The 19,536-nt window shown below is 51.6% G+C and overlaps 1 protein-coding gene across 1 annotated transcript; it reads left to right on the top strand.

Moving 5' to 3' along the window:
* Positions 1 to 1,307: 1,307 nt before the first annotated feature.
* Positions 1,308 to 10,662, top strand: CCDC177 (coiled-coil domain containing 177). The gene has a single exon (XM_061429244.1). The coding sequence runs from the start codon at positions 2,629 to 2,631 to the stop codon at positions 4,723 to 4,725; it is 2,097 nt and encodes a 698-aa protein (XP_061285228.1). The 5' UTR covers positions 1,308 to 2,628; the 3' UTR covers positions 4,726 to 10,662.
* The last annotated feature ends 8,874 nt before the right edge of the window (positions 10,663 to 19,536 follow it).

Here is a 19,536-nt window from a genome sequence, read left to right as displayed (position 1 = left end):
CATCTCATCCTCTGTTGTCCCCTTCTCCTCCTGCCTTGAATCTTTCCCAGCATCAGGGGCTTTTCCAATGAGTCGGTTCTTCGCATCAGGTGGCCCAAATATTGGAGCTTCAGCTTCAGCATCAGTTCTTCCAAAGAATATTCAAGACTGATTTCCTTTAGGATTGACTGGTTGGATCTCCTTGCAGTCCAAGGGACTCTCAAGAGTCTTCTCCAACACCACAGTTCAAAAGCATCAATTCTTCAGCACTCAGCTTTCTTTATGGTCCAACTCTCACATCCATACACGACTACTGGAAAAACTGATGCGATAAACTCTAGCTTTAGTGCAGACCTGTGACACAACTTACTAGGCGCCTTACCACTCACCTTCCCAGCTGAGTGGCTCCACCTCAAACCCAAGTGGTCCTAAAAGGAACCCATCCTTCCTTGGCCCTTCACACCACCTAATCCTCCTTCTTGGACCCAGGCTCTCGGTTTGTGGCACACTCAGCCAGCTTGTCGCTTCAGGAAGCCATCCTTGCCCCTTCGCTGCTCCTCACACCCCACAGCCAAGCTCCCTCTGAGTACTGTTTCTCTTACTCTCGGGAATCTGTACACCCCCACTTCCCACCAGGCCCAGGCCTCCTGTTGTTTCTCCTCAGGCCCCAATCCTTCCTGCCTTGGGTGACTGTAGTGCCCAGTTAACTTGGTTTCCTGCCTCCCTTTTGCCCCCCAAAGCCTTCACCCCATCGTTGCCAGAGCTATGTTCCTAAAGTATTAATATAAACTGAATCATGTCATCTCCCTCACTGCCTGTCCGAAACGTCACGGTTATTAACGACAGAGTTCACCATGCTCTCTAAATGTTATGTCCCCCTCCCCCTCCAACCCTTTCCCTTAAGTACCCCTTCCATCTGTCTGCTGCAGCCACTGCCGCTCAAACTGCAAAAGAGGTGGTGAGGAGGTGTCTCTAAAGAGCACTCATAACTGGCACTGACTGGTTTTAATCGGTATTGTCTGGAACCAGGAAGTCGTAAAATGTTGCGCTAAACCCTAAACACATCTTCTGCCTGCCTCAAACCTGTTTGAATGTCCTTGATTTTTCTTTAAAAAAATAAAGTCATGGTTCGGATCAGGAGCCATAGTGCTACCAAATTGCCATCAAGATTGTTTGCTTGTCAGGCTGAGAAACAATCTGAGCAAGTCCTTCATTCTGCCTAGTTAAGGTGCTGATAGAATAGGGTTTCTTAATAAAAAATATTATGTATATATTATGTATGTATGTATAATGTATCATTTATATACATTTCACCCCCCCCCCCAACTTCTCTTTGCTTTCTAAGCAAGCAAATCAACACCCTTGAGCGTCCACCAGGAGGCGCCAGGGGGCGTCGAAAGACCTGCGGTCCCTTCGCGATTGGCGAGGCGGCGGTGGATGCAGCAGCGATGGAACCCGGCTTGCTTCCTTTTTTAAGAATCAGCGTGAGGGAAGGGAGCAGATCTGCGTTATTTTAGGGAGACCTTGTCGCACTCCCCCTCCTGCGGGTAGGGAGCGTCTGGGGTGTGCGCGGCCCCATGGAGAGACGCTGGCGGCGGTGGCGGCGGCGGCAGCTGGGGCTACTATCGCGGCTGCGGCCGGCGGTAATCCGACCCCGCCGGCGAAAGGACTGAAGAGGCACAAGGGAAAGCGGCGAGCTGCGAACAAAAGCCTCGGCGCGGGGCCGAGCCCGGGACGTGGGGTAAGCGCACCGGCCCGGGCACCAGGGAAGCGGACGGGCTCACTGAGCTCCAGGAGCCCAGCCTCGCTGGGATACGGTGGGGCCACTCGGAGGACGTCTGGGGACAGGTGTCCGAGCCTAGACTGGGGTGGATGGCGCTTTTAGCACGGCTTTAAGAGAGAATCGGGTGCATCTGGGAAGACCCAGGCTCCTTCATCACCCCGGGCGAAACCCGGTGGTGGGGACGCGGGGAAGGCGGGCACAGCTCCTTGCAAGCCCTGCCCAAGAGGCAGGAGCAAGGATCGATCAGCCCTCCCGGGGAGGTCTTTTTCGGGCAGAGGCACTTCTCTCCTCTCTACCGTCACCTCTGGGCCCTACGCCTGGGTCTCCTTTGGCAAAAGGGAAATCAACTATAAACTTCTTCCCTGGGCAAATGGGGTCTTCACAGCAGTGCACTGTGAAGATGCACAGACCTCCTTTTTTGTTTCTGCAAAGCTGCCTCCCCGGTCGCCCGCCTAAGCGACAAATGAATACGCTAATCCTCTCGGGAATCCTCCAGAGCCTCTCGGGTCGGCTGCCGCCCGCACCTCGATCTTTTCATTTTAACCTGCAACAGGGAGGAGATGCATCTAGCGGGCCAGACGCCTGGGGGGAGCTTGGCCACGGGCCTCCGCCCCGCACTCCGGCGCTGAGGGAAGCAGAGGCTGTGCATCCTCCCGCCCGCTTGGGTTTTCAGGGCATCGGTATTAGGACTTACATTCCACCGGGCCTTTGAGCCTAATCCCAGAGCGGATTAAGTTGGGTGAGGGGGGGGATGAACAGGAATGGGGGATTGGGGGGGGGGTGGGGGGTGGACTGCTTTTAAATGTATTCCTTGATGTCCCTCCCTTGTTATCCGCAGTGACTCCACAAAGGGACAGGGCTCAGCCATGGTGGATCCCGTGCCTGAAGAGGAGAAGCTGGGAGCCGAGCCCGGAGGCTCAGGAGGGGACGAAGCCGCCGCTTCGGTGCCCCCTGACTCCCAGGGAGCCCAGCAGCCCACGGCGTCTTCGGCCTCGGCCTCCGCCGTGGCGCCCCGCAAGGCTGAAGTCCCGCCCGCGGCAGAAGGCGGGCAGAGGGAGCAGTCCCCGCTGCTGCACCTCGACCTCTTCAACTTCGACTGTCCGGAGGCCGAGGGCAGCCGGTACGTGCTGACCAGCCCCCGCTCGCTAGAGGCCTGCGCCCGCTGCGCCGTTAAGCCTGTGGAGCTGCTGCCCCGGGCCCTGGCGGACTTGGTGCGCGAGGCCCCCGGCCGCTCGATGCGAGTGGCCACTGGGCTGTATGAGGCTTACGAGGCGGAGCGGCGCGCCAAGCTGCAGCAGTGCCGGGCCGAGCGCGAGCGCATCGTGCGCGAGGAGAAGCGGCGCCTCTTCACGCCGTTGGGCCCCGCGGCCGCCGCGGCCTCGGCCCCCAGCGCGGGCAGCAGCAGCAGCTGCAGCAGCGCCAGCCTCCCGGCCTCGCCTGCCCCGCGCGCCGCTCGCAAGGCCTCCTCCAGCCCGTCCCCGGCCCGGACCCAACCCCCGCCCGCGGGGTCGCGGGCAGGTAGGAAGAGCCACTCACTGGACTCCCTGTCCCGCCGGCGGGAGGGCGCCCTCAGCTCCGAGTCCGGAGCGTCGTCGTCGTCCTACAGCGGAGAGAGCCTGCGGGAACTGCACTGGCCGCCGCGGGCCTCGGCCAGGAACAGCTGCGCGGCGGGGTCGGCGGCCTCGGCTCCCAACCCCCTGGGCCGCCCATCCGCCCTGGCCCTGGTTCCGCTCACCGGCCGCAGCTTCAGCCTCGGCGACCTGAGCCACTCGCCCCAGACAGCTCAGCACGTGGAGCGCATCGTGCGCCAAGTGCGCGCCGAGCGGGGTCTGCGCGGGGTGCCCGAGCGCGACCGGAAGATCGCGGCGCTGATGTTGGCGCGGCACCAGGAGGAGCGCCTGCTGCTGGAGCAGCGCGCCGCGGCCCACGGCCAGTGGGAGCAGCAGCGCGTCCGCGCCGAGCAGCGGCGGGAGCGCGAGGAGCGCGAGAAGCAGCGCGCCCTGGAGCAGGGCCGCCGGGCCTGGGCCGCGCAGGTGGAGGAGCGGCGCGGCCGCCGGGGTCGCGAGGAACGCGAGGAGGCGCGGCGCCGGCAGCGACAGTGCGAGCGCAGCGAGGAGCGGCGGCGGGAGCTGGCCGAGCGCCAGGGACTGCTGCGGCGGGAGCGGGCGGAGCGCGCGGCCCGGGAGGATAGGCAGCGCAAGCTGCAGCAGGAACAGAACCTGAAGCAGCGGGAGGAGGGTCTGCAGGAGGTGCGCGAGCGGGCCGAGCAGGTCCGCAGGGAGCGCGCTAAGCGCGCGGCCCAGGTCAAGCAGCAGCAGGAGGGCCAGTTGCAGCGGGAGAAACAGGAGCTTAGCCGGGTGGAGCGGGCGCGCCACGAGGCGTTGTTGAAAGGTCGGGCCCGGCAGGAACGCCAGGAGCGCGAGGGCCTGCGGAGTTCCCTGGAGGCCAGCTTGGGCCGCGCGCAGGAGAATTACGAGCAGTTGGTGGAGCAGCGCACGCGGGAGCTGCGCGAGCGGGCCCGGCGGGAGGAGCTGCAGGGCCGGCGGGCCAAAGAGGCTGCTGAGCGCAAGGAGCGCGAGCATCAGGCGCACCTGGAGGCTCTGGCCCGGGCAGGCGAGCGGCGGCTTCAGCACGCGGCGCAGGCGGCCGAGGAGGCGGTGCAGCAGAAGGCGCGGCGCGTGGGCCAGAGCCGGATGGAGAAGGAGCGGGCCCAGCGCGCCAACAAGGAGAAGGTGGAGAGGGACGAAGACTGCCGCCGGCGGGAGCTGCTCCAAGCCATCGGTCGCAAGCTGGAGCGCAGCGAGCAGCTGTCTCGGGAGCGGCGCAGCGCTCTGGAGAGCGCTCGCTCCACAGCCCGCGCCTCCTTCCACGTGCGCGAGAAGGTGCGCCAGGAGACCAACACGCGCTCCTTCGATCGCATGGTGCGCGAGGCCCAGCTGCACGCCAGCCTGGACCGTAAATGACCGCCGCAGTGCGCAGGCCAGACTGCCACGGTCAGCCCCGCGGCGCGCCATTTTGTCCGGACCGTGGGAATCGCCAGTCGGGGCACAGCACCGTGGCGTCGCCAGGCTTCTGACCAATGAGGCGATGAGAGGACTGATGTATGAGACCCTTCAGTCCGCCGCCTTTGTTTTTAAAAATCGGCTTTGTTTGGAAATGACATAGCACAATCTTCCACCACATCCCACCTTCTTGGCTCCCACCCTGGTCCTTGCCAAGGTTCCCAATGTGTCTGTTGAGTTGGAAAGGAAAAGAGCTGGGAGAAAGGGGCAGGGTCGAGAGTCGGGCAGGGCCCCCAAGGGGACAGTGCCGAAGTGACTGGCCCCTCCTGCCGCAGTCACCCCAGGCGTCTTCACAAACTTGGTATCTGAGGCGTCTGCACAGATTGCAGCAGAGGAGGCATCTCCTTGGCTCCCCTCCATCTTTTAAAATGTGGCAAGTTGCACAAAGCTCGGAGGCCTCACAGAAAAGCACAGCTCTTACAAGGTATTAGGTCACCCTCAAGTGACCGAAAAGCTATTGACTTTTGTATGCTAGATTTTTAATCTGCCACTTGTGCAAACTGTGGTCTTAGTTCTGCTAGGTTTTCTGTTGTTTCCCTTAGATTCTCTAGTTAGACAATCATCTGCCAGTAATTATCAGTTTAGGTTTTTCGTCTTTCTTATGTTCCCCAAATGACACAGGTTTGGTGATGCTGTTTAGCTTTAGTGGAAGTCCCCAGCCCGGGGATGTGGATTCCTTAGGCATCAGTGTTCCACCCCACTGAGCTTTCTTGCAGGGTATTTTCAGGGGAGGTAGTGTCTAATGGACACCTCCCAGTGTGGGGCCCACTCCTCGCAGACAGCATCCATGCCTTAAGAAGCAGAGCTACCTATGTGCCTGCCCAGGCCGATTCTGCCTCATTCTCCAGCCCTGGATGCAGTCCCAAGAGTGGGCCCCAGAGAGTTTGGGGTGTCCGGTTCCCTCTGTGAAGGGATCATCACAGCTACTCTGAGTGCAGTTACTTTACTGTGTGGGCAGAAGAGCTGGAATTTGCCTCTTTTCGGTGAGGGTCGTTCTCACTATGGTTTGACAGTGTATCTTCCTCTCCTCTCCTTCCCCGAGTGAGGAAAAAGAGGACCCACCCCTACCCGACATTGCCGGTTCCCTCTCCCCTAGGACTGAAAGTATTAAGTCAGTTTCTCCGTGCCTCACTTGCCTACCGTCCAGATGGGGCCATCGGTCCTCTTCTTTCTCCCGGTACCTCAAGGCCTCCCAGATCCAAAGCACCGCCTCGGTATTATTTGTTGGTCTTCTTTGTGCCTTTCTTGACCTGGAGTTGGGAGGCAGGAGGACTGCTGTTGGCCTAGTTTGTTTCCAGGACTATGGATTCCTGGCAGTGTGTCATGGACAGGTGGTCATTTAGCCTCTGGGGGAAAATACATGCAAGACCAGGACACTTTCTGATCCAAAAAGTCCCGTTCAGTTGTCTTTCGGCAACTTTCACCCTTCAAGTGCTTCTCTTCCACGAAGCTGAAATCAGCCCCCAGGCATGTCCACCCAAGGACTCTACCTTCATCAAGGATGGTGGGGAGTAAAATATTACTTTTTACATGAACAGGATCGAGAAATAAAAGTTGCCAAAAGAGAAGAAGAATCAGGGTAGAGAAGTATTGTATTAGACATAGTTCATGTATATTCTGTTTGGCAGAATTGTCCCTAAAGTGTCTGGTGTCTCACTCACATGCACACACATGCACACATTCTGTTATTGACTCCCCCCACCCCCACCCCAATGAAATGCCAACAGGTACAGGAGTATTGTGTAGAAGGAAGCAGTGCTTAGCTGTTACACATCAGATGCTGTGAAACCAGGAAAGGAGCTGTGCCAAGGCTTATTTCTTGAATAGATGAAGTTTTCCTCACATTTTCATGTCGGTAACCAGGTTGTCAGTGAGCTATAATAATCAGCATTGTCGGTGAGTCAAGGGTATTTAACTAAAATGTTAGTGTGATACTGGTTCTTAACTGGTGGTTCCTGATTTGACAGAGGAGCCTCTGAGACCTTACTAGAAAGTTCCACCTAAAACCACTTCCTTCTAGGGTATATGCATTTGTTTGAGAAGGATACAGTCTGTTTTTTTTTTTTTTTTTTTTTGACAAGGCGCTGAAAGGTGATCTTACCTGCCCTGTAGTCAGTTGGTTTTCTGACTTCCTGAGTGACTTTGGGTAGATCGCCTCTGTGTGCCTTGGTTTCCCCACCTGTAAAGTGGGGATCGGGACTTCTGCCCTCCTCACACAAACACTGTGGGGATGAATCAGAATCAAAGGGGTGCTCTCAGTTCTAGGACTTTGGAACAGCAGGTACAATCACTGCAATCAAGGATTATGTGACTGCACTATGCCTAGAGTGTAATGTGCCATTGTGACCTAGTGCAGAAAGAAATGTTCTCGAAAAGCACACTGTGGATCATAATGCCACATATGATGTGAGGGTCCGGGTCTGAATGTCACCAAATTAGAGATTTGCGCTTAGCGAAAAGCACAGTGTAAAGGAAACAAGACTTTGGGATTCTTTAAATATATATATAAAATTCAAGCAAAACCAGACGCTAAACCTTGTAACAGTAAGGAATGGTTCTTCCGAGTTTCCAACCTCCTGATCATCCTCTAGAGTATGGGGCTTCTGTGTATTCTAGGATAAGTACTCATGTTACTCTTTGAGGAGGAACAATTTCCAGGACCCTTTTGTGTATGTGTGCCCTTTACTTATAGTCTTTTCTTTGAATCTATGGTAGAGAGGAATAGTGTTTCTTACTCTGAAATGCAGCAAGAGAAAATTGGAGGAGTGGGGCATGGTGGGGATGACGGACAGAGAAAGTCTTACTCCTCCTGATGTGAACATTCTCACCAAATGCCCAGAATTTGGCTTCCATGCTGCAAATTCCTACCATCCAGGAAAATACAGACTTGACGTGACCCCAGACCTTCCTACTTGCCCTCTTGGAATATCCCTTTTCTCAGAGCAGAAAGAGCATGAAATGGGATGAAGAAGAATGGGAAGGGTTGGGAAAAACTTTAGTTTGGTTCATTACCCAGGAAACAAGCAGGACCAAACCATTTCAGGTGGAATCAGTTGAGCTAACCCATGGTCCTGCTCAAGCAATGACCAGTGCCTACACCACATCTGGACAGGAAGATGGAAGTTTGCTTTCAGAAGCTCACAGACTGTGAGTCTATAGTGGGAGCAGTAATTAGGATTTTCCAAAGGCAAAGAGTCTGTGGGGTAGTAAAGGTACACGAGAATGCCCTTTGTGCTCAGGCCATTCTGCAAAGCCCACCACTTAGCATCCCCCTTCCTTTAAAAAGTCCACTAAAACAGAGGGGTGATTGGCTCTACATAAGGGGCTATATCTTATTTACCATTGAGTCTGCCCATGGTTTAGCACCTCTTATATAATAAGCACGTAAATACTAGATGGAGAAGAGGGATAGACAATGGATGGGTGGTGGTCAGAGAATGGTAACCAGAGGACATCTGTACAGGATGGATTGAATGGAGGCCTCCCTTCATCTGTCAAATTAGTATCAAGCACCTACCAGGGGGGCCAGGCATTGCTCTTAGTGCTGGGAAGACAAGGTCTCTGATATTGACCCTGGAGAACATAATATCATGAGATGAGCAGACACCTTTATCTCTTTGTTGGGCTTAACTGCCTTCCCATCATGGTATCCAACCACAGGCAGACGCGATAGTCCTTCAAGCACAATTTCAAGTGTTTGGAGTTTCCTGGGGCTTGCCATCCTCCAGCCTACTATCATCTGGCCCTTGTTCTCTTTCCCTTAGAGGAGCCCTGATTATTCAGGTCAAATTTGTAAGGTCATGTACTTAACTTTAAATTACAGTTAAAAAAAGATTAATTACCTTCAAGGGCATTATTGGTGTTGCCTTTAACAGAGGCAGTGTAAATAATGATCGTCGACGCAGAGAACCAAGCCTCAGGCCCTGCAGAGTCCCAGATCACTGAAACGGTACCAGCTCCATCATTCCACTCTTCTTGCTGAGATAAGAAACTCAACATTTCAGAAGCATTTCCAGTTTTAAAGTCCCCAAAAAAGAGATTTTTGATTCGTACTAAATTGCTAAGAACGTTCAGTGAACCAGAATATCCCACCTCTTAAAGCTTCTAGATGATTGAGATTACCCCCCGGGTTGCTATGGAGACTTGCCCATCTCCACCCTGCAGGACCCTGGGAAACACTGGGCAGAGGAGCATAAGGAAATCTGGCGTTTCTCGACACAGCCTGGGAAGGGGCTTTCAGAGATGCAGCAGACAGCTCCCGGTTCTAGAAATGTTATTTAGGCCTTAGATGTGACACGTTGGCTGGGGTATCTTACGCGGCACTGCAGCGTTATGCCTGATCATGTGCTTTGGCTGCATGACTCTTCGTAAGAGCACTACGTCTGTTCACGTCCTTGCTCTGTTCCATGGAGCTCTGGTGCTCTCCACACGCACCTCCTCCCAGGCCTATGCACCCCCACGTGCCCCTAGCCCCTTATATTCTCCCTGGTGCTGCTTTGGCTTCACATAGGTCAGGGTTAGGACAGAGGGTATGGTTAGTAGCAGGTGTTAGGATATAGAGGTGGAGGGTGGTTTCTTTCTGAGGAACACTGGTAATCACTGTTTACAGTATTGTTAACTTGCTGATGCATCAAACACCATCATGTCCCACTTGAGCACAAAAAACTAGTCCGAAGTGATTTTTTAAAAATATTTTTATTTATTTATTTGGCTCTGCCAGGTCTTCGCTGGGACATATGGAATCTAGTTCCCTGATCAGGGATCAAACCCAGGTCCCCTGCATTGGGAGCGTGGTGTCTTACCCACTCGACTACCAGGGAAGTCCCCAAAATGATTTTTCCCCCCAAAGTGATTTTTAAATTAGCTGCCATGTTGAAGTGCTCGTGCCTCTCTCCTCTCCACTAGTGCAGGATTGATGGCGTGTTTTTGTGTCAGACACTTGTGCAGTTCAAGGACTGTCAGATGATCCACCTCTACTCCTGTGTTGGAGTATACACGTGCATGCCCACACACATCCTCCTCCCCATCCCAGCATCAGCAGTCTTGCAGAGGGAGGGGTTCTGTAGCCATCTCATTCGTTCAGAGAAGGGTAAGCGCTGGGCACAGTGAGATGCCCCTTGGTGGGGGTCCACTGATCCCACCTACCTCCAGCTCCAAGGCAGCTTCAGTCTCTGGCTGGTGAGCATGGTGTCCATGTTCCCAATTCCATCATTGTGCCATGTGGGTGACAAAGGCTTTTCATATTGCCACTACACTTCTTCCCCCAACTTATTGTGAGAAACTGACTGGGAAATGGAATTTGGATGCCAGAATACTGACATCCAGAACATCTCAGCATGACAGAATGACTGGTATCTTCTAAAAATCCAGTTCATTGTGGCTACCATACCTTCGAAGCAAAGCGTTTGGCAAAGGAACAAGCTTTGCTGACTTATTCAAACTATCGCCTACTATTCCACAGGCTCCTCCTGTCATCTGTAAAATGGGGACAAAAAATCCTACTTGGTAGGGAGTTATTAAATGAGTTAAATGCTTGGAAAGCGGCACGGTCCCTGGCAGATAGCACTCAATTTGTGGATTCTGTTATTTTGAACTTGGAAAGGTAGTGAAAGAAGGCCTGGGGTAGATTGAACTTCAGCCTGGTGGGACTGGTGGACCCCAGGCTTGGCTGGCAGCCCTTTGCAGTGGTATGCACCCCTTGCTGTGTGGCAGTCCCCCAGCCGTTCCAGGGGAAGGGGCTTTGGAAAAATGGGTCCCCAGTAACGTGTTGTAGTCTAGGGTTGGGGGGATTACCATGTTTACCAAATGTTTGGCAATAAAATTGTTGTATGATGATAAGTTTTGAAATTTTACTTTAAGACTTGATGACTAAAATGACAGACTGTTTTAGGATTTGCGTCTCTTTCTTGGGGGTAAAGGAAGGTGTATTGTCCTGGTTGGACCCAGTGCTTTGATAGCATCTTTAGCAGAACCAAGTAGAAGAGGGTGTGGGAGAACCGCTGTTCTGGGGTGCTATGGTTCTGCAAGGTGTGGCACTGGGCAGGAATCCTGAGATGTGCAGCCAGCTCTGCTATGGCCCCAGGAGCATGAAGAAGAGGGTCTGGGACAAGCCCAACCTGGGAGAGCACCGATGGACTCGCTGTGCAAACCAATGTTGGACCAGGAAGGAGAGAGGTGGGTGTGCATTAGCATCACTTCATCCTCAACAAATGACATAGTCTGAGAAGGCTCAGAAAATGCTCCTGTCTCCTTCCCTGCTTCCTGGCCCTGCACACAGCTGCATGAAGGTTAGCTGAAGGACTGGATCTGTAGACATCCACATCCCACTCTGGATGTACATCAATGCACAGAGATGCTGAGCAGGCCATGCTGGCTCACACTGTGCATCAGAAGGTGAGGACTGCCAGTGAGGCAAGTTGCCGGGAGCTCCCCTGCAGTGCCACCTCTCTTCTGCCCCTAGATATCCTAGAGGGAGACCACAGTGGACCTTAGAGTAGGCGGAAGGTGCCTCCTAGGAATATCTGCTTGTTTGAAGAGAACCCTCAGGGTAAGAAAAACACGGAACCAAAGGGAGCAATTTGCTAACATGCTAAGCACTTCCATTGGACAGCTGACTGTTTTAATCACTTAATCCTCACTTAAGCTGTAACTGGTAAGGACATTATTATTCCCACTTTACAAATGAGAAAATTGAGGCACTGAGTTTAAGTCACTTCCCCAAGGTCACACAGCTAGTTGGGCAGAATCTGGTTTAGAGAATTCAGTTTAAATGGGCTTAACTTCAACTGGTACACATGTCCCTTACTAGACCAGCCTTTTCTGCCTCTTGAGATTTACAGAAAAAGAATGATAGGCGTGGAAGAGTTTAATTGTTTGATCTGGGCTCAGTCAAAAGCTCTGGCCCTACATTTCGTGGTCTGCTTCTGTTGCCATGGGTGGGTGGAGAATTTTGCCTGGGCTCCCACTTTCTGCAGCCACTAAAATAAGTGGAAATAAATGACGGGGAGGGAGGAAAGTGAGATTCTTTGGAAAAGGAAAGGGCTGATTTATGAAGGGTCATTAAAATAAGTGAGAGCATCATTGTGTCCGAGAAAAGATAAGATGCAATGAGAGTGGGAGAAAAAAGGAAGGAAATTTAAAAGAAGAGGTTGGAGAATACTAGGAAGAAGTCAGAGACAGCAAAATTCAAGGTTAGGGACTTCCCTGGTGGTCTGATAGCTAAGACTCTGTACTCCTAATGTGGGCGAGGCGGGGGCAGGTTCAGCCCCTGGTCAGGGAACTAAATCTGCATGCCCCAATGAAGACCTAGCACCGCCAAATAAACAAACATTTTAAAAAAGAAAAGAAAAATCCAGGTGGGATCTATGTCTCGTGAATCTGAGCATAGCTAAATAAGTCAATGCCTCAATCAAGGAGTAAGAGGCCTACCACTGGAGCTATCTTGAGGCAGCCAAAGCAAGGTCCAGGGAGGAGAAAGGAGAAAGTACCTAAGGCGTCCTAGGTACTGATAGTAGCTATAGTCCCAATTCAAACTTGTTCATAGTCTAGACCTGTCAGATTTACAAAGGAAATGGTAGGCTAGAAGTCTCTAAGGGGCTTTCCAAAAGTCACCAAAACTTCTAAGAAAAGAATGTATTTAATTTCTTGTGCTAGTGATTAAGCCAGTTAACAGATGCTTGGAATCCATTTGAAGGTACTTTTGAGATATACCTTCTCTGCGTGGGCCCAGAACAGATCTAGTCTCTACCTCAAGTAGCAGGAAAAGTAAACAAAACTCAAGGAAAAGAGACAGTACACTTTGTAACTTTGAGGGCATGGTGGGTAACAGTATTTAGAAGGTGAAGGCTTGAAATGTACACAGAGCACTAGAGTTCAGAACGATGTAGAAAGTAATTGATGATGTTTATTAGGCAAGAGAAAAATCTAGCACCGATTTTCTTTGATGTTCTTATCATCTAATTCCAATGAAAGAGCTAGCTTGCCCTGAAGCTATCAATTTGGCTGAATAGGAAATTACTTATATTCAACTGTTTTTTGACCTATAAAGCAGCAAACAGTGGGGTGACTTGTGCCCTAAATGGGCTGTCTGAAGCCCCTGCAGGAACTGGGGGTGGAAGTTCCTGATGGAAACCCAGATGGCTGGGACATCCAGGTCTCAGGCAGAGAGATGTCTCTTAAGGAGCCAGCACAGACAGGTGAAGGGCAGCTTGCGGGCATGCATGGGCAAAGGCAGCTTTTCTGCCTGCAGGAAGCATACATTTACATCAGCATTTCTAAGTGAGAGTCCATTTGGTGTCCCCTCCATCAGACTGGGCTGCAGGGCGGTTCATTTTCTTAAAATCTGCAAACTTTTCTGCAGAGGCTATAGCCTCGTGGCTGACTGCATGCTCCCAGGAGTCCCGCAGGGAGTGAGTTGATCAGCACGCTGCTGCCTGCCCAGAATACCAAACAGCAAACAGCAGTACAGACTCCCAGTTCTCTGCTGCAGCCGGCTCCCCTGGCGCCAGCTCCGCCCTCCAAGAGCCCTTTCTCTCCCTCCATTGTCGCTTTTCTACAAGCCCACTCATTTCCAGGTGGCAGAAAAGCATCTGCAATCCAGTGATATATTTCTAAAACCTTCTCCATGACAACACAGGGCCTCGAGGAGACTGCCAGCTTGCAGCAGCCAGAGAACTGCCCTGGGGGCAGGATGGCAGAGAGCTGGCACTGCTCAGCCAGGGATGCTAAAATCTGCCTTAGCAGTGTTGCAGTCTGGGGTTAACATTCCACAGATTCTGAGGAAGTGGCGAGCCCGTGCCTCCAGATGCCCGCAATGATAATTCATAAACCCTGATGTTAGCTCCAAAGCCAATAGTCCAGGGCAGCATGGACTTCTTTTCTCCTTGAATGATCTTTTGCAGCTGAACAACAAGAGAGAAATCTGGCAAAGAAAGGACCTGGGTTTTTTAATGGGCTGCCAGTGTTTTGTGACTGTAGAAATTCTTTATACATCTCAAGTGCTGTCCAGATGGTGTGTCTCACAGATGTCGTCTCCCTCCACCGACCCAAATCACCCCCCGCCCTAGCTGATCCCACAGTGGCCAGAGCCTCAGAACCAAAAGCTCTACTTCCCCTCCCTAATATTGAACGACATTAACCTTGGGGCAGAATGCCAGGCACGGCAGAGATGGCTGCTCCAGACCCAGAAGCCACAGCGAAGCTTTGTGGAGCTTGTCATCAAAAATATGGGGGCATTAGACAAGGGAGAAAGCCGGAGGAGCAAGCTGGGGTTTATCTGTGAGCTGGAAACAAGGGTGAAGACACGAACCAAACTGGATGGCACTGATTCTCCTCCCCAACTCCGCCTTTCAAACTAGCTTCTTTATGGCTAAACCAGAGGCGGGACCCCCAGACCTTGGGTAGCTTTTAGTAAGGAGCCACCTTGCCCACACTGTACCCCTTCCCAACCTGTTTAAGCAGAGCCCTTTCCAGTGGTGTGGTAGTTTGATCGTTTGGCTGCAAAACAGGTGGTACCAAAGGCCCTGAACTCCAGTCTGAAGTCAGAAGACGTGTTTATGTCCGAGGCATTGAAATCAGACCATTGGCCGCCAGTCAGGGCACCAAGCAAACCCAAACTCAGGGAACCTTGAGCCACCTTCCCCCATCCTCCTGAGGTTTTCATTAGCATCAGGACTCCCTCCACCTCCGTTCTTCTGATGGAGACAGTGCTGAGTTCCTGCTCTGCCATCAAAATCAGCCCTCTCTGCAAGGCAGGGAGTGGCTGTCTCCTCCAGGTTGCTTGCTATGGTCACAGAAAGTGAGTTGACAAGGGGGTGCCACAGGAGTGTCAGCTTTGACTCGGGGGTAGTTCACAGCTTCTTCTACTCTGTGTCATAGTACTTTTTTTTTTTTTTTCTGGCCTCACCACATGGCATGTGGAATCTTGATTCCCTGACCAGGGATTGAACCCAAGCCCCCTGAAGTGGAAGCACTGAGTCCTAGTCACTGGGTCAGCCAGGGAAATCCCACAGTACATTATTTTTATCTCCTAAATTCCAGGACCAATGACAAAACTGGCAGCGCCCAGTGCAAACTGGAAATGGACACCCTTTCATTCAAATACCATAAACCATTTCCAGACAGCTATCGCAGAGCAGCCCAAAAGCACAGGACCCTTCAAAGCACAGGGCCCCGGGTGGCGCTCAAGAACTACCCCCATGAAGCCAGCTCTGCCAAATCCATATACTTGGTAGAAGAAGCTGTAGCCAAAGATACACCATGTGGGGAGTTTCAAACTTGAAGGGTGATAAGGACCTTTACAGTTGCAAAACCAGACTCAGGCAAGAAAGAAATTCGGACAACCTATTTTGTTGTTTTCTTTTATCTAATTCCCATTCAGATCCTTCCCTACTCATGAGCACAAAGGTTGTGGAATATTTTTCTGGGACCATCAGAGGTGGGTGATAAAACACAGCCCTTTCTGAAATGGAAGAACCTGGTTTCTGCCCATTTCATTAATAATCAGCCCTTTAAAAAATTTTTAACTAAGGGTGCCTTCTTTTGTTTATTTATTGATGGCTGTGCTGGGTCTTTGTTGCTGCATGAGGGCTTTCTCTAGATGTGGCGAGTGAGGGCTGCTCTTCTTTGTGGTGCCCGGTCTTCTCTTGTTGCAGAGCTTGGGCTCTAGAGACTGGGTTTCAGTAGTTGTAGCACATGGGTTTAGCTGCTCCTTGGCATGTAGGATCTTCCCAGACCAGGGCTCGAATCCGTGTCCCTTGCATTGGCAGGCCTACTTGCCCTCTGCAGGCCTGGCAGCCGGGTAGACCAGCTGCCTCCCCAGGAAGGCCAAGTTGGCCAACGCAACTGGTTGACCCAGTGGCTGGGGCCTAGGGAGGCCAAGTCAGCTGGATTCCTATCCACCGTACCACAAAGGGAGTCCCAATAATCAAACTTTTTGCAAAATTATGTAGTGGTCAAAACTGTGGTCAGTGTTCCCTGGTAGTCCAGTAGTTAAGAATCCACCTTATAACACAGGGGACATAGGCTCAATCCCTGGTCTGGGAAGATCCCACATGCCACGGGGTAAGTAAGCCTGTGCTGCAATTACTGCAGCCCGCGCACCTAGAACCAGTGCTCTGCAACAAGAGAAGCCCCCACAAGGAGAAGCCCAAGCACCACAGTGAAGAGTAGCCCCTCTCACCACAACTAGAGAAAGCCCACGTCCAGCAATGAAGACCCAGCACGGCCAAAAATAAATAACAAAAATAAAAAAACTGAGCAGACAACCTGGCGTTTGCATCACCTTGAGCAAATTATATAATTTCTCTGAGCTTCAGTTTCCTTATCTGTAAAGCAGGCATAATAATGGTACCTACGTCTCAGGTGTCATAAGAGCTACATGAGATAAAGTGTGAAGAGAGAATAGCACAGTGCCTGACAAGTAATGTGAGCTCAATAAACTGCTTTTATGATTAATTTCATTGTTTCATTTTTTTTTAAAGTAGGTGCTTCTAAAAGTTGGGGTCTGTTGAAACAGAGGTAACTATGAGCTGAACTATTTCTCTTAGCCTCATTCTCAGTAAGAAACTGCTAGAAGGGATAGAGAGGCCGGCTGGAGGTGTCTGTATTCAACCCAAATCACAGACCCTAACAGTCCATTAGAGTGGGGTCGTGGACCCTCAACTAAGCTCCCCCAAAGCTGAATTGATTCTTGTCAATTCACAGACAAAATTAAGCATAAACTGCCTTAATTTTAGGACCCTGTTGCTGGGAAAGATTGAAGGCAGAAGGAGAGGAGGGTGACAGAGGATGAGATGGTTGGATGGCATCACCGATTCAATGGACGTGAACTTGGGCAAACTCTGGAAGATGGGGAGGAGTGGGCAGGACTGGTGTGCTGCTGTCCACGGGTCACAAAGAGTCAGACATGATTGAGCAACTGAACAAACAAGCCAACCTCCACCCATGCTGTTTTTCTTAAGAAAAAGACTTTGGTGCTTCTGGATATCTAAATTGTTAATACAATGTAGTCGAAAATGGTAGCCATTTAAAACCAAAGTGTATTGAGTATTTTGAAGTTTAAGACCAAAAAGATTCATGATTTGCACGTGACTTGTCACCTGAACACATTTAAGTAAGGTGAACATGAACTTTGAAACAGTGTCCTAGGATCAACATTAGCTAACTCGAACTAGTCCCAGGGGAGGCCCTGGAGGACTCTGCTTGATGGCTTATCTGAGGGTGGCCTCCTCTCCCACCCTCGTCACACTGTGCTCCACTGGGGAGGATATCTGAACAAGGCCCATCAGAGGCTGAACCCGAGGAAGCTCAGCCCTTTGTATCCCTCCACAAGTGTGTGACATCCTGTCTCAAACGCCAGGAACGCCTGCTACTGCTACTGCTAAGTCACTTCAGTCGTGTCTGACTCCATGTGACCCCATAGACAGCAGCCCACCAGGCTCTCCCATCCCTGGGATTCTCCAAGCAATAACACTGGAGTGGGTTGCCATTTCTTTCTCCAAAGCATGAAAGTGGAAAGTGAAAACTGAAAGTGAAGTCGCTCAGTCATGTCTGACCCTCAGCAACCCCATGGACTGCAGCCTTCCAGGCTCCTCAGTCCATGGGATTTTCCAGGCAAGAGTACTGGAGTGGGGTGCCATTGCCTTCTCCACCAGGAACGCTCAAACCACCATAATCTCCTTGTTGTGGTCAAGGTTGTGGCTGAGACTAAAAGCCCCACTCTGAGGTGGTACTCCTCTTCTCAAAAGCACCAATCTCATTCTTTCTAGGCTAAATGATACATCCCCCTGGTCTGGGGTAAACTCAGCTTCTTAGGACTGGGGCTCGCTTAAACCTACCAAGCTCTCAGGGAAGCTGACGCAATTTCTGAGCCTCCTGGGCTGTGGGATCACAACACTGCATGTTTGGAAATTTGGATGATGCCGTGGGCTTGGTCCCCAAAGCCAAGGCTGATGAACAGTGAGGCAGGCCAACCGTGATCTTTTGAACTCACAGACCTCAATGAAAGCTGCCATCAACATAGAGTACCCCAAAGAAAGGTCTGGCAGAAGACAAGGAAGCACTAATGAAAAGCAACAGCATCTAACTGCTGCCAAGGCCAGCGCTCCTGGGAACTGTCTTCAAGGAAAGGCTGGCAGGAGGCCAGAGCCTCTGCATTCAAAGTCAGCTGCCAAGGCCTTGGACCATTGGATGGTGCATTCAGTGATGAGAAATCCACCAGGACTGCCCTGCTCCAGGTTTGTAAACAGACCTCATTGATGTATATAAATTGAAAACAAATACAAAAGAGCTTGCATATCTTTTCTAATTAAAATTGATGTATGGGTTTTCCCCATTTTTACCAAAAGACTATTTTTTTGCCCAGGCTTTCAAGTCAAAGATAATCTAGTGAGGGTTGGTTAGTTAGTGTTAGTTGCTCAGTCGTGTCCTATTCTTTATGACCCCATGGACTGTAGCTCACCAGGCTCATCTATCCATGGAATTCTCCAGGCAAGAATACTAGAGTGGGTAACCAGTCCCTTCTCCAGGAGATCTTCTCAACCCAGGGATTGAACTTCAGGTCTCCTACATTACAGGTGAGTTCTTTACCGTCTGAGCCATCAGGGAATCAAAACACTCCCAGGTCTCACATTGGGGTGGAGCTCATGGCTTCCCTGGTGGCTCAGACGGTAAAGTGTCTGCCTGCAATGCGGGAGACCCGGGTTTGATTCCTGGGTCGGGAAGATCCCCTAGAGAAGGAAATGGCAATCTGCTCCAGCACTCTTGCCTGGAAAATCCCATGGACGGAGGAGCCTGATAGGCTACAGTCCATGGGGTTGCAAAGAGTTGGACACGACTGAGCGACTTCACTTTCACTTTTTACTTTCTCCTGATAGCAGGACTCTTGTGGAAATGTACTCCCATGGACTGGGTCCAGTACTGGATTGCATCTGGCCATAGTCAACAAACCCCTGGGAGAGTGCTACTCTCCCGAGCCTGGTCTGGACTACTGGACTGTGGAAGAAAGCCCTGAGTATGTTTGGAGGAAGAGAGGAATGGGGGTTGGTTCTTCAGCTTTTGTTTGGGATTCAGCAGTGGGAGTGTTGAAGGTCCCTTCAGGGAAGAACTAAGGCAGTCTGCAGGTGCGTGGCCCTGCCGCTGATCTAATCAGCGCTCACTGAGTGCCTCCTGTGTTTCAGATCCCGAGAACAGAGAGCGTGTGAGATTGCCGTCCCTGCCTTAAAGCACCGCCAGGATGGTGAGGGTTACAAATAAGCCAGTAGATCTTTGTAAGACTCTGTGGTGTGTGCTTCAGTGAGGACACGGGTGAAAGCTGGTCCTGGGAGCAGCAGAAACAGCTTCCTAGAGAACTGAGATCTAAGCTGAGGCCTGAGGGATGAGCAGAAGGCTGAGGGGAGGCTTGCTTTTCTCTTGCATGGTATTCCATAGGCAGGCAGATGGTCCAGGCTGGGTAGATGCTCCAGGACCCAGCTCCTTCTCGCTTACTCTGCCATCTTCTAGGGCATTTCTCTCACGTGTATAATCAAAGCCAACTCACCAGCACGGTTTTCACATTTCAGGAAAAGAGAGAACACAAAAGACAATTTCTTCTTGTAGGAGCTGCATACCTCACTTTTGCTTCCATCTCACAGGCCATAACTTAGTCATATGGTCACTCTGGGCTGCAAAGAGGCTGGAGAATATAGACTCTGGCTAAGCTGCCATGTATCAAGC

The sequence above is a fragment of the Bos javanicus genome, chromosome 10 (genome assembly GCF_032452875.1).
Source record: "Bos javanicus breed banteng chromosome 10, ARS-OSU_banteng_1.0, whole genome shotgun sequence".
In the NCBI taxonomy this organism is placed as follows: domain Eukaryota; kingdom Metazoa; phylum Chordata; class Mammalia; order Artiodactyla; family Bovidae; genus Bos; species Bos javanicus.
Note: the sequence above shows the minus strand (reverse complement) of the source record. Positions and strands in the feature narration are given on the sequence as shown.

What these genes read in the sequence shown, in the direction of transcription:
- CCDC177 (XM_061429244.1), top strand. Translation starts at nt 2,629, where the DNA reads ATGGTGGATCCCGTGCCTGAAGAGGAGAAGCTGGGAGCCGAGCCCGGA.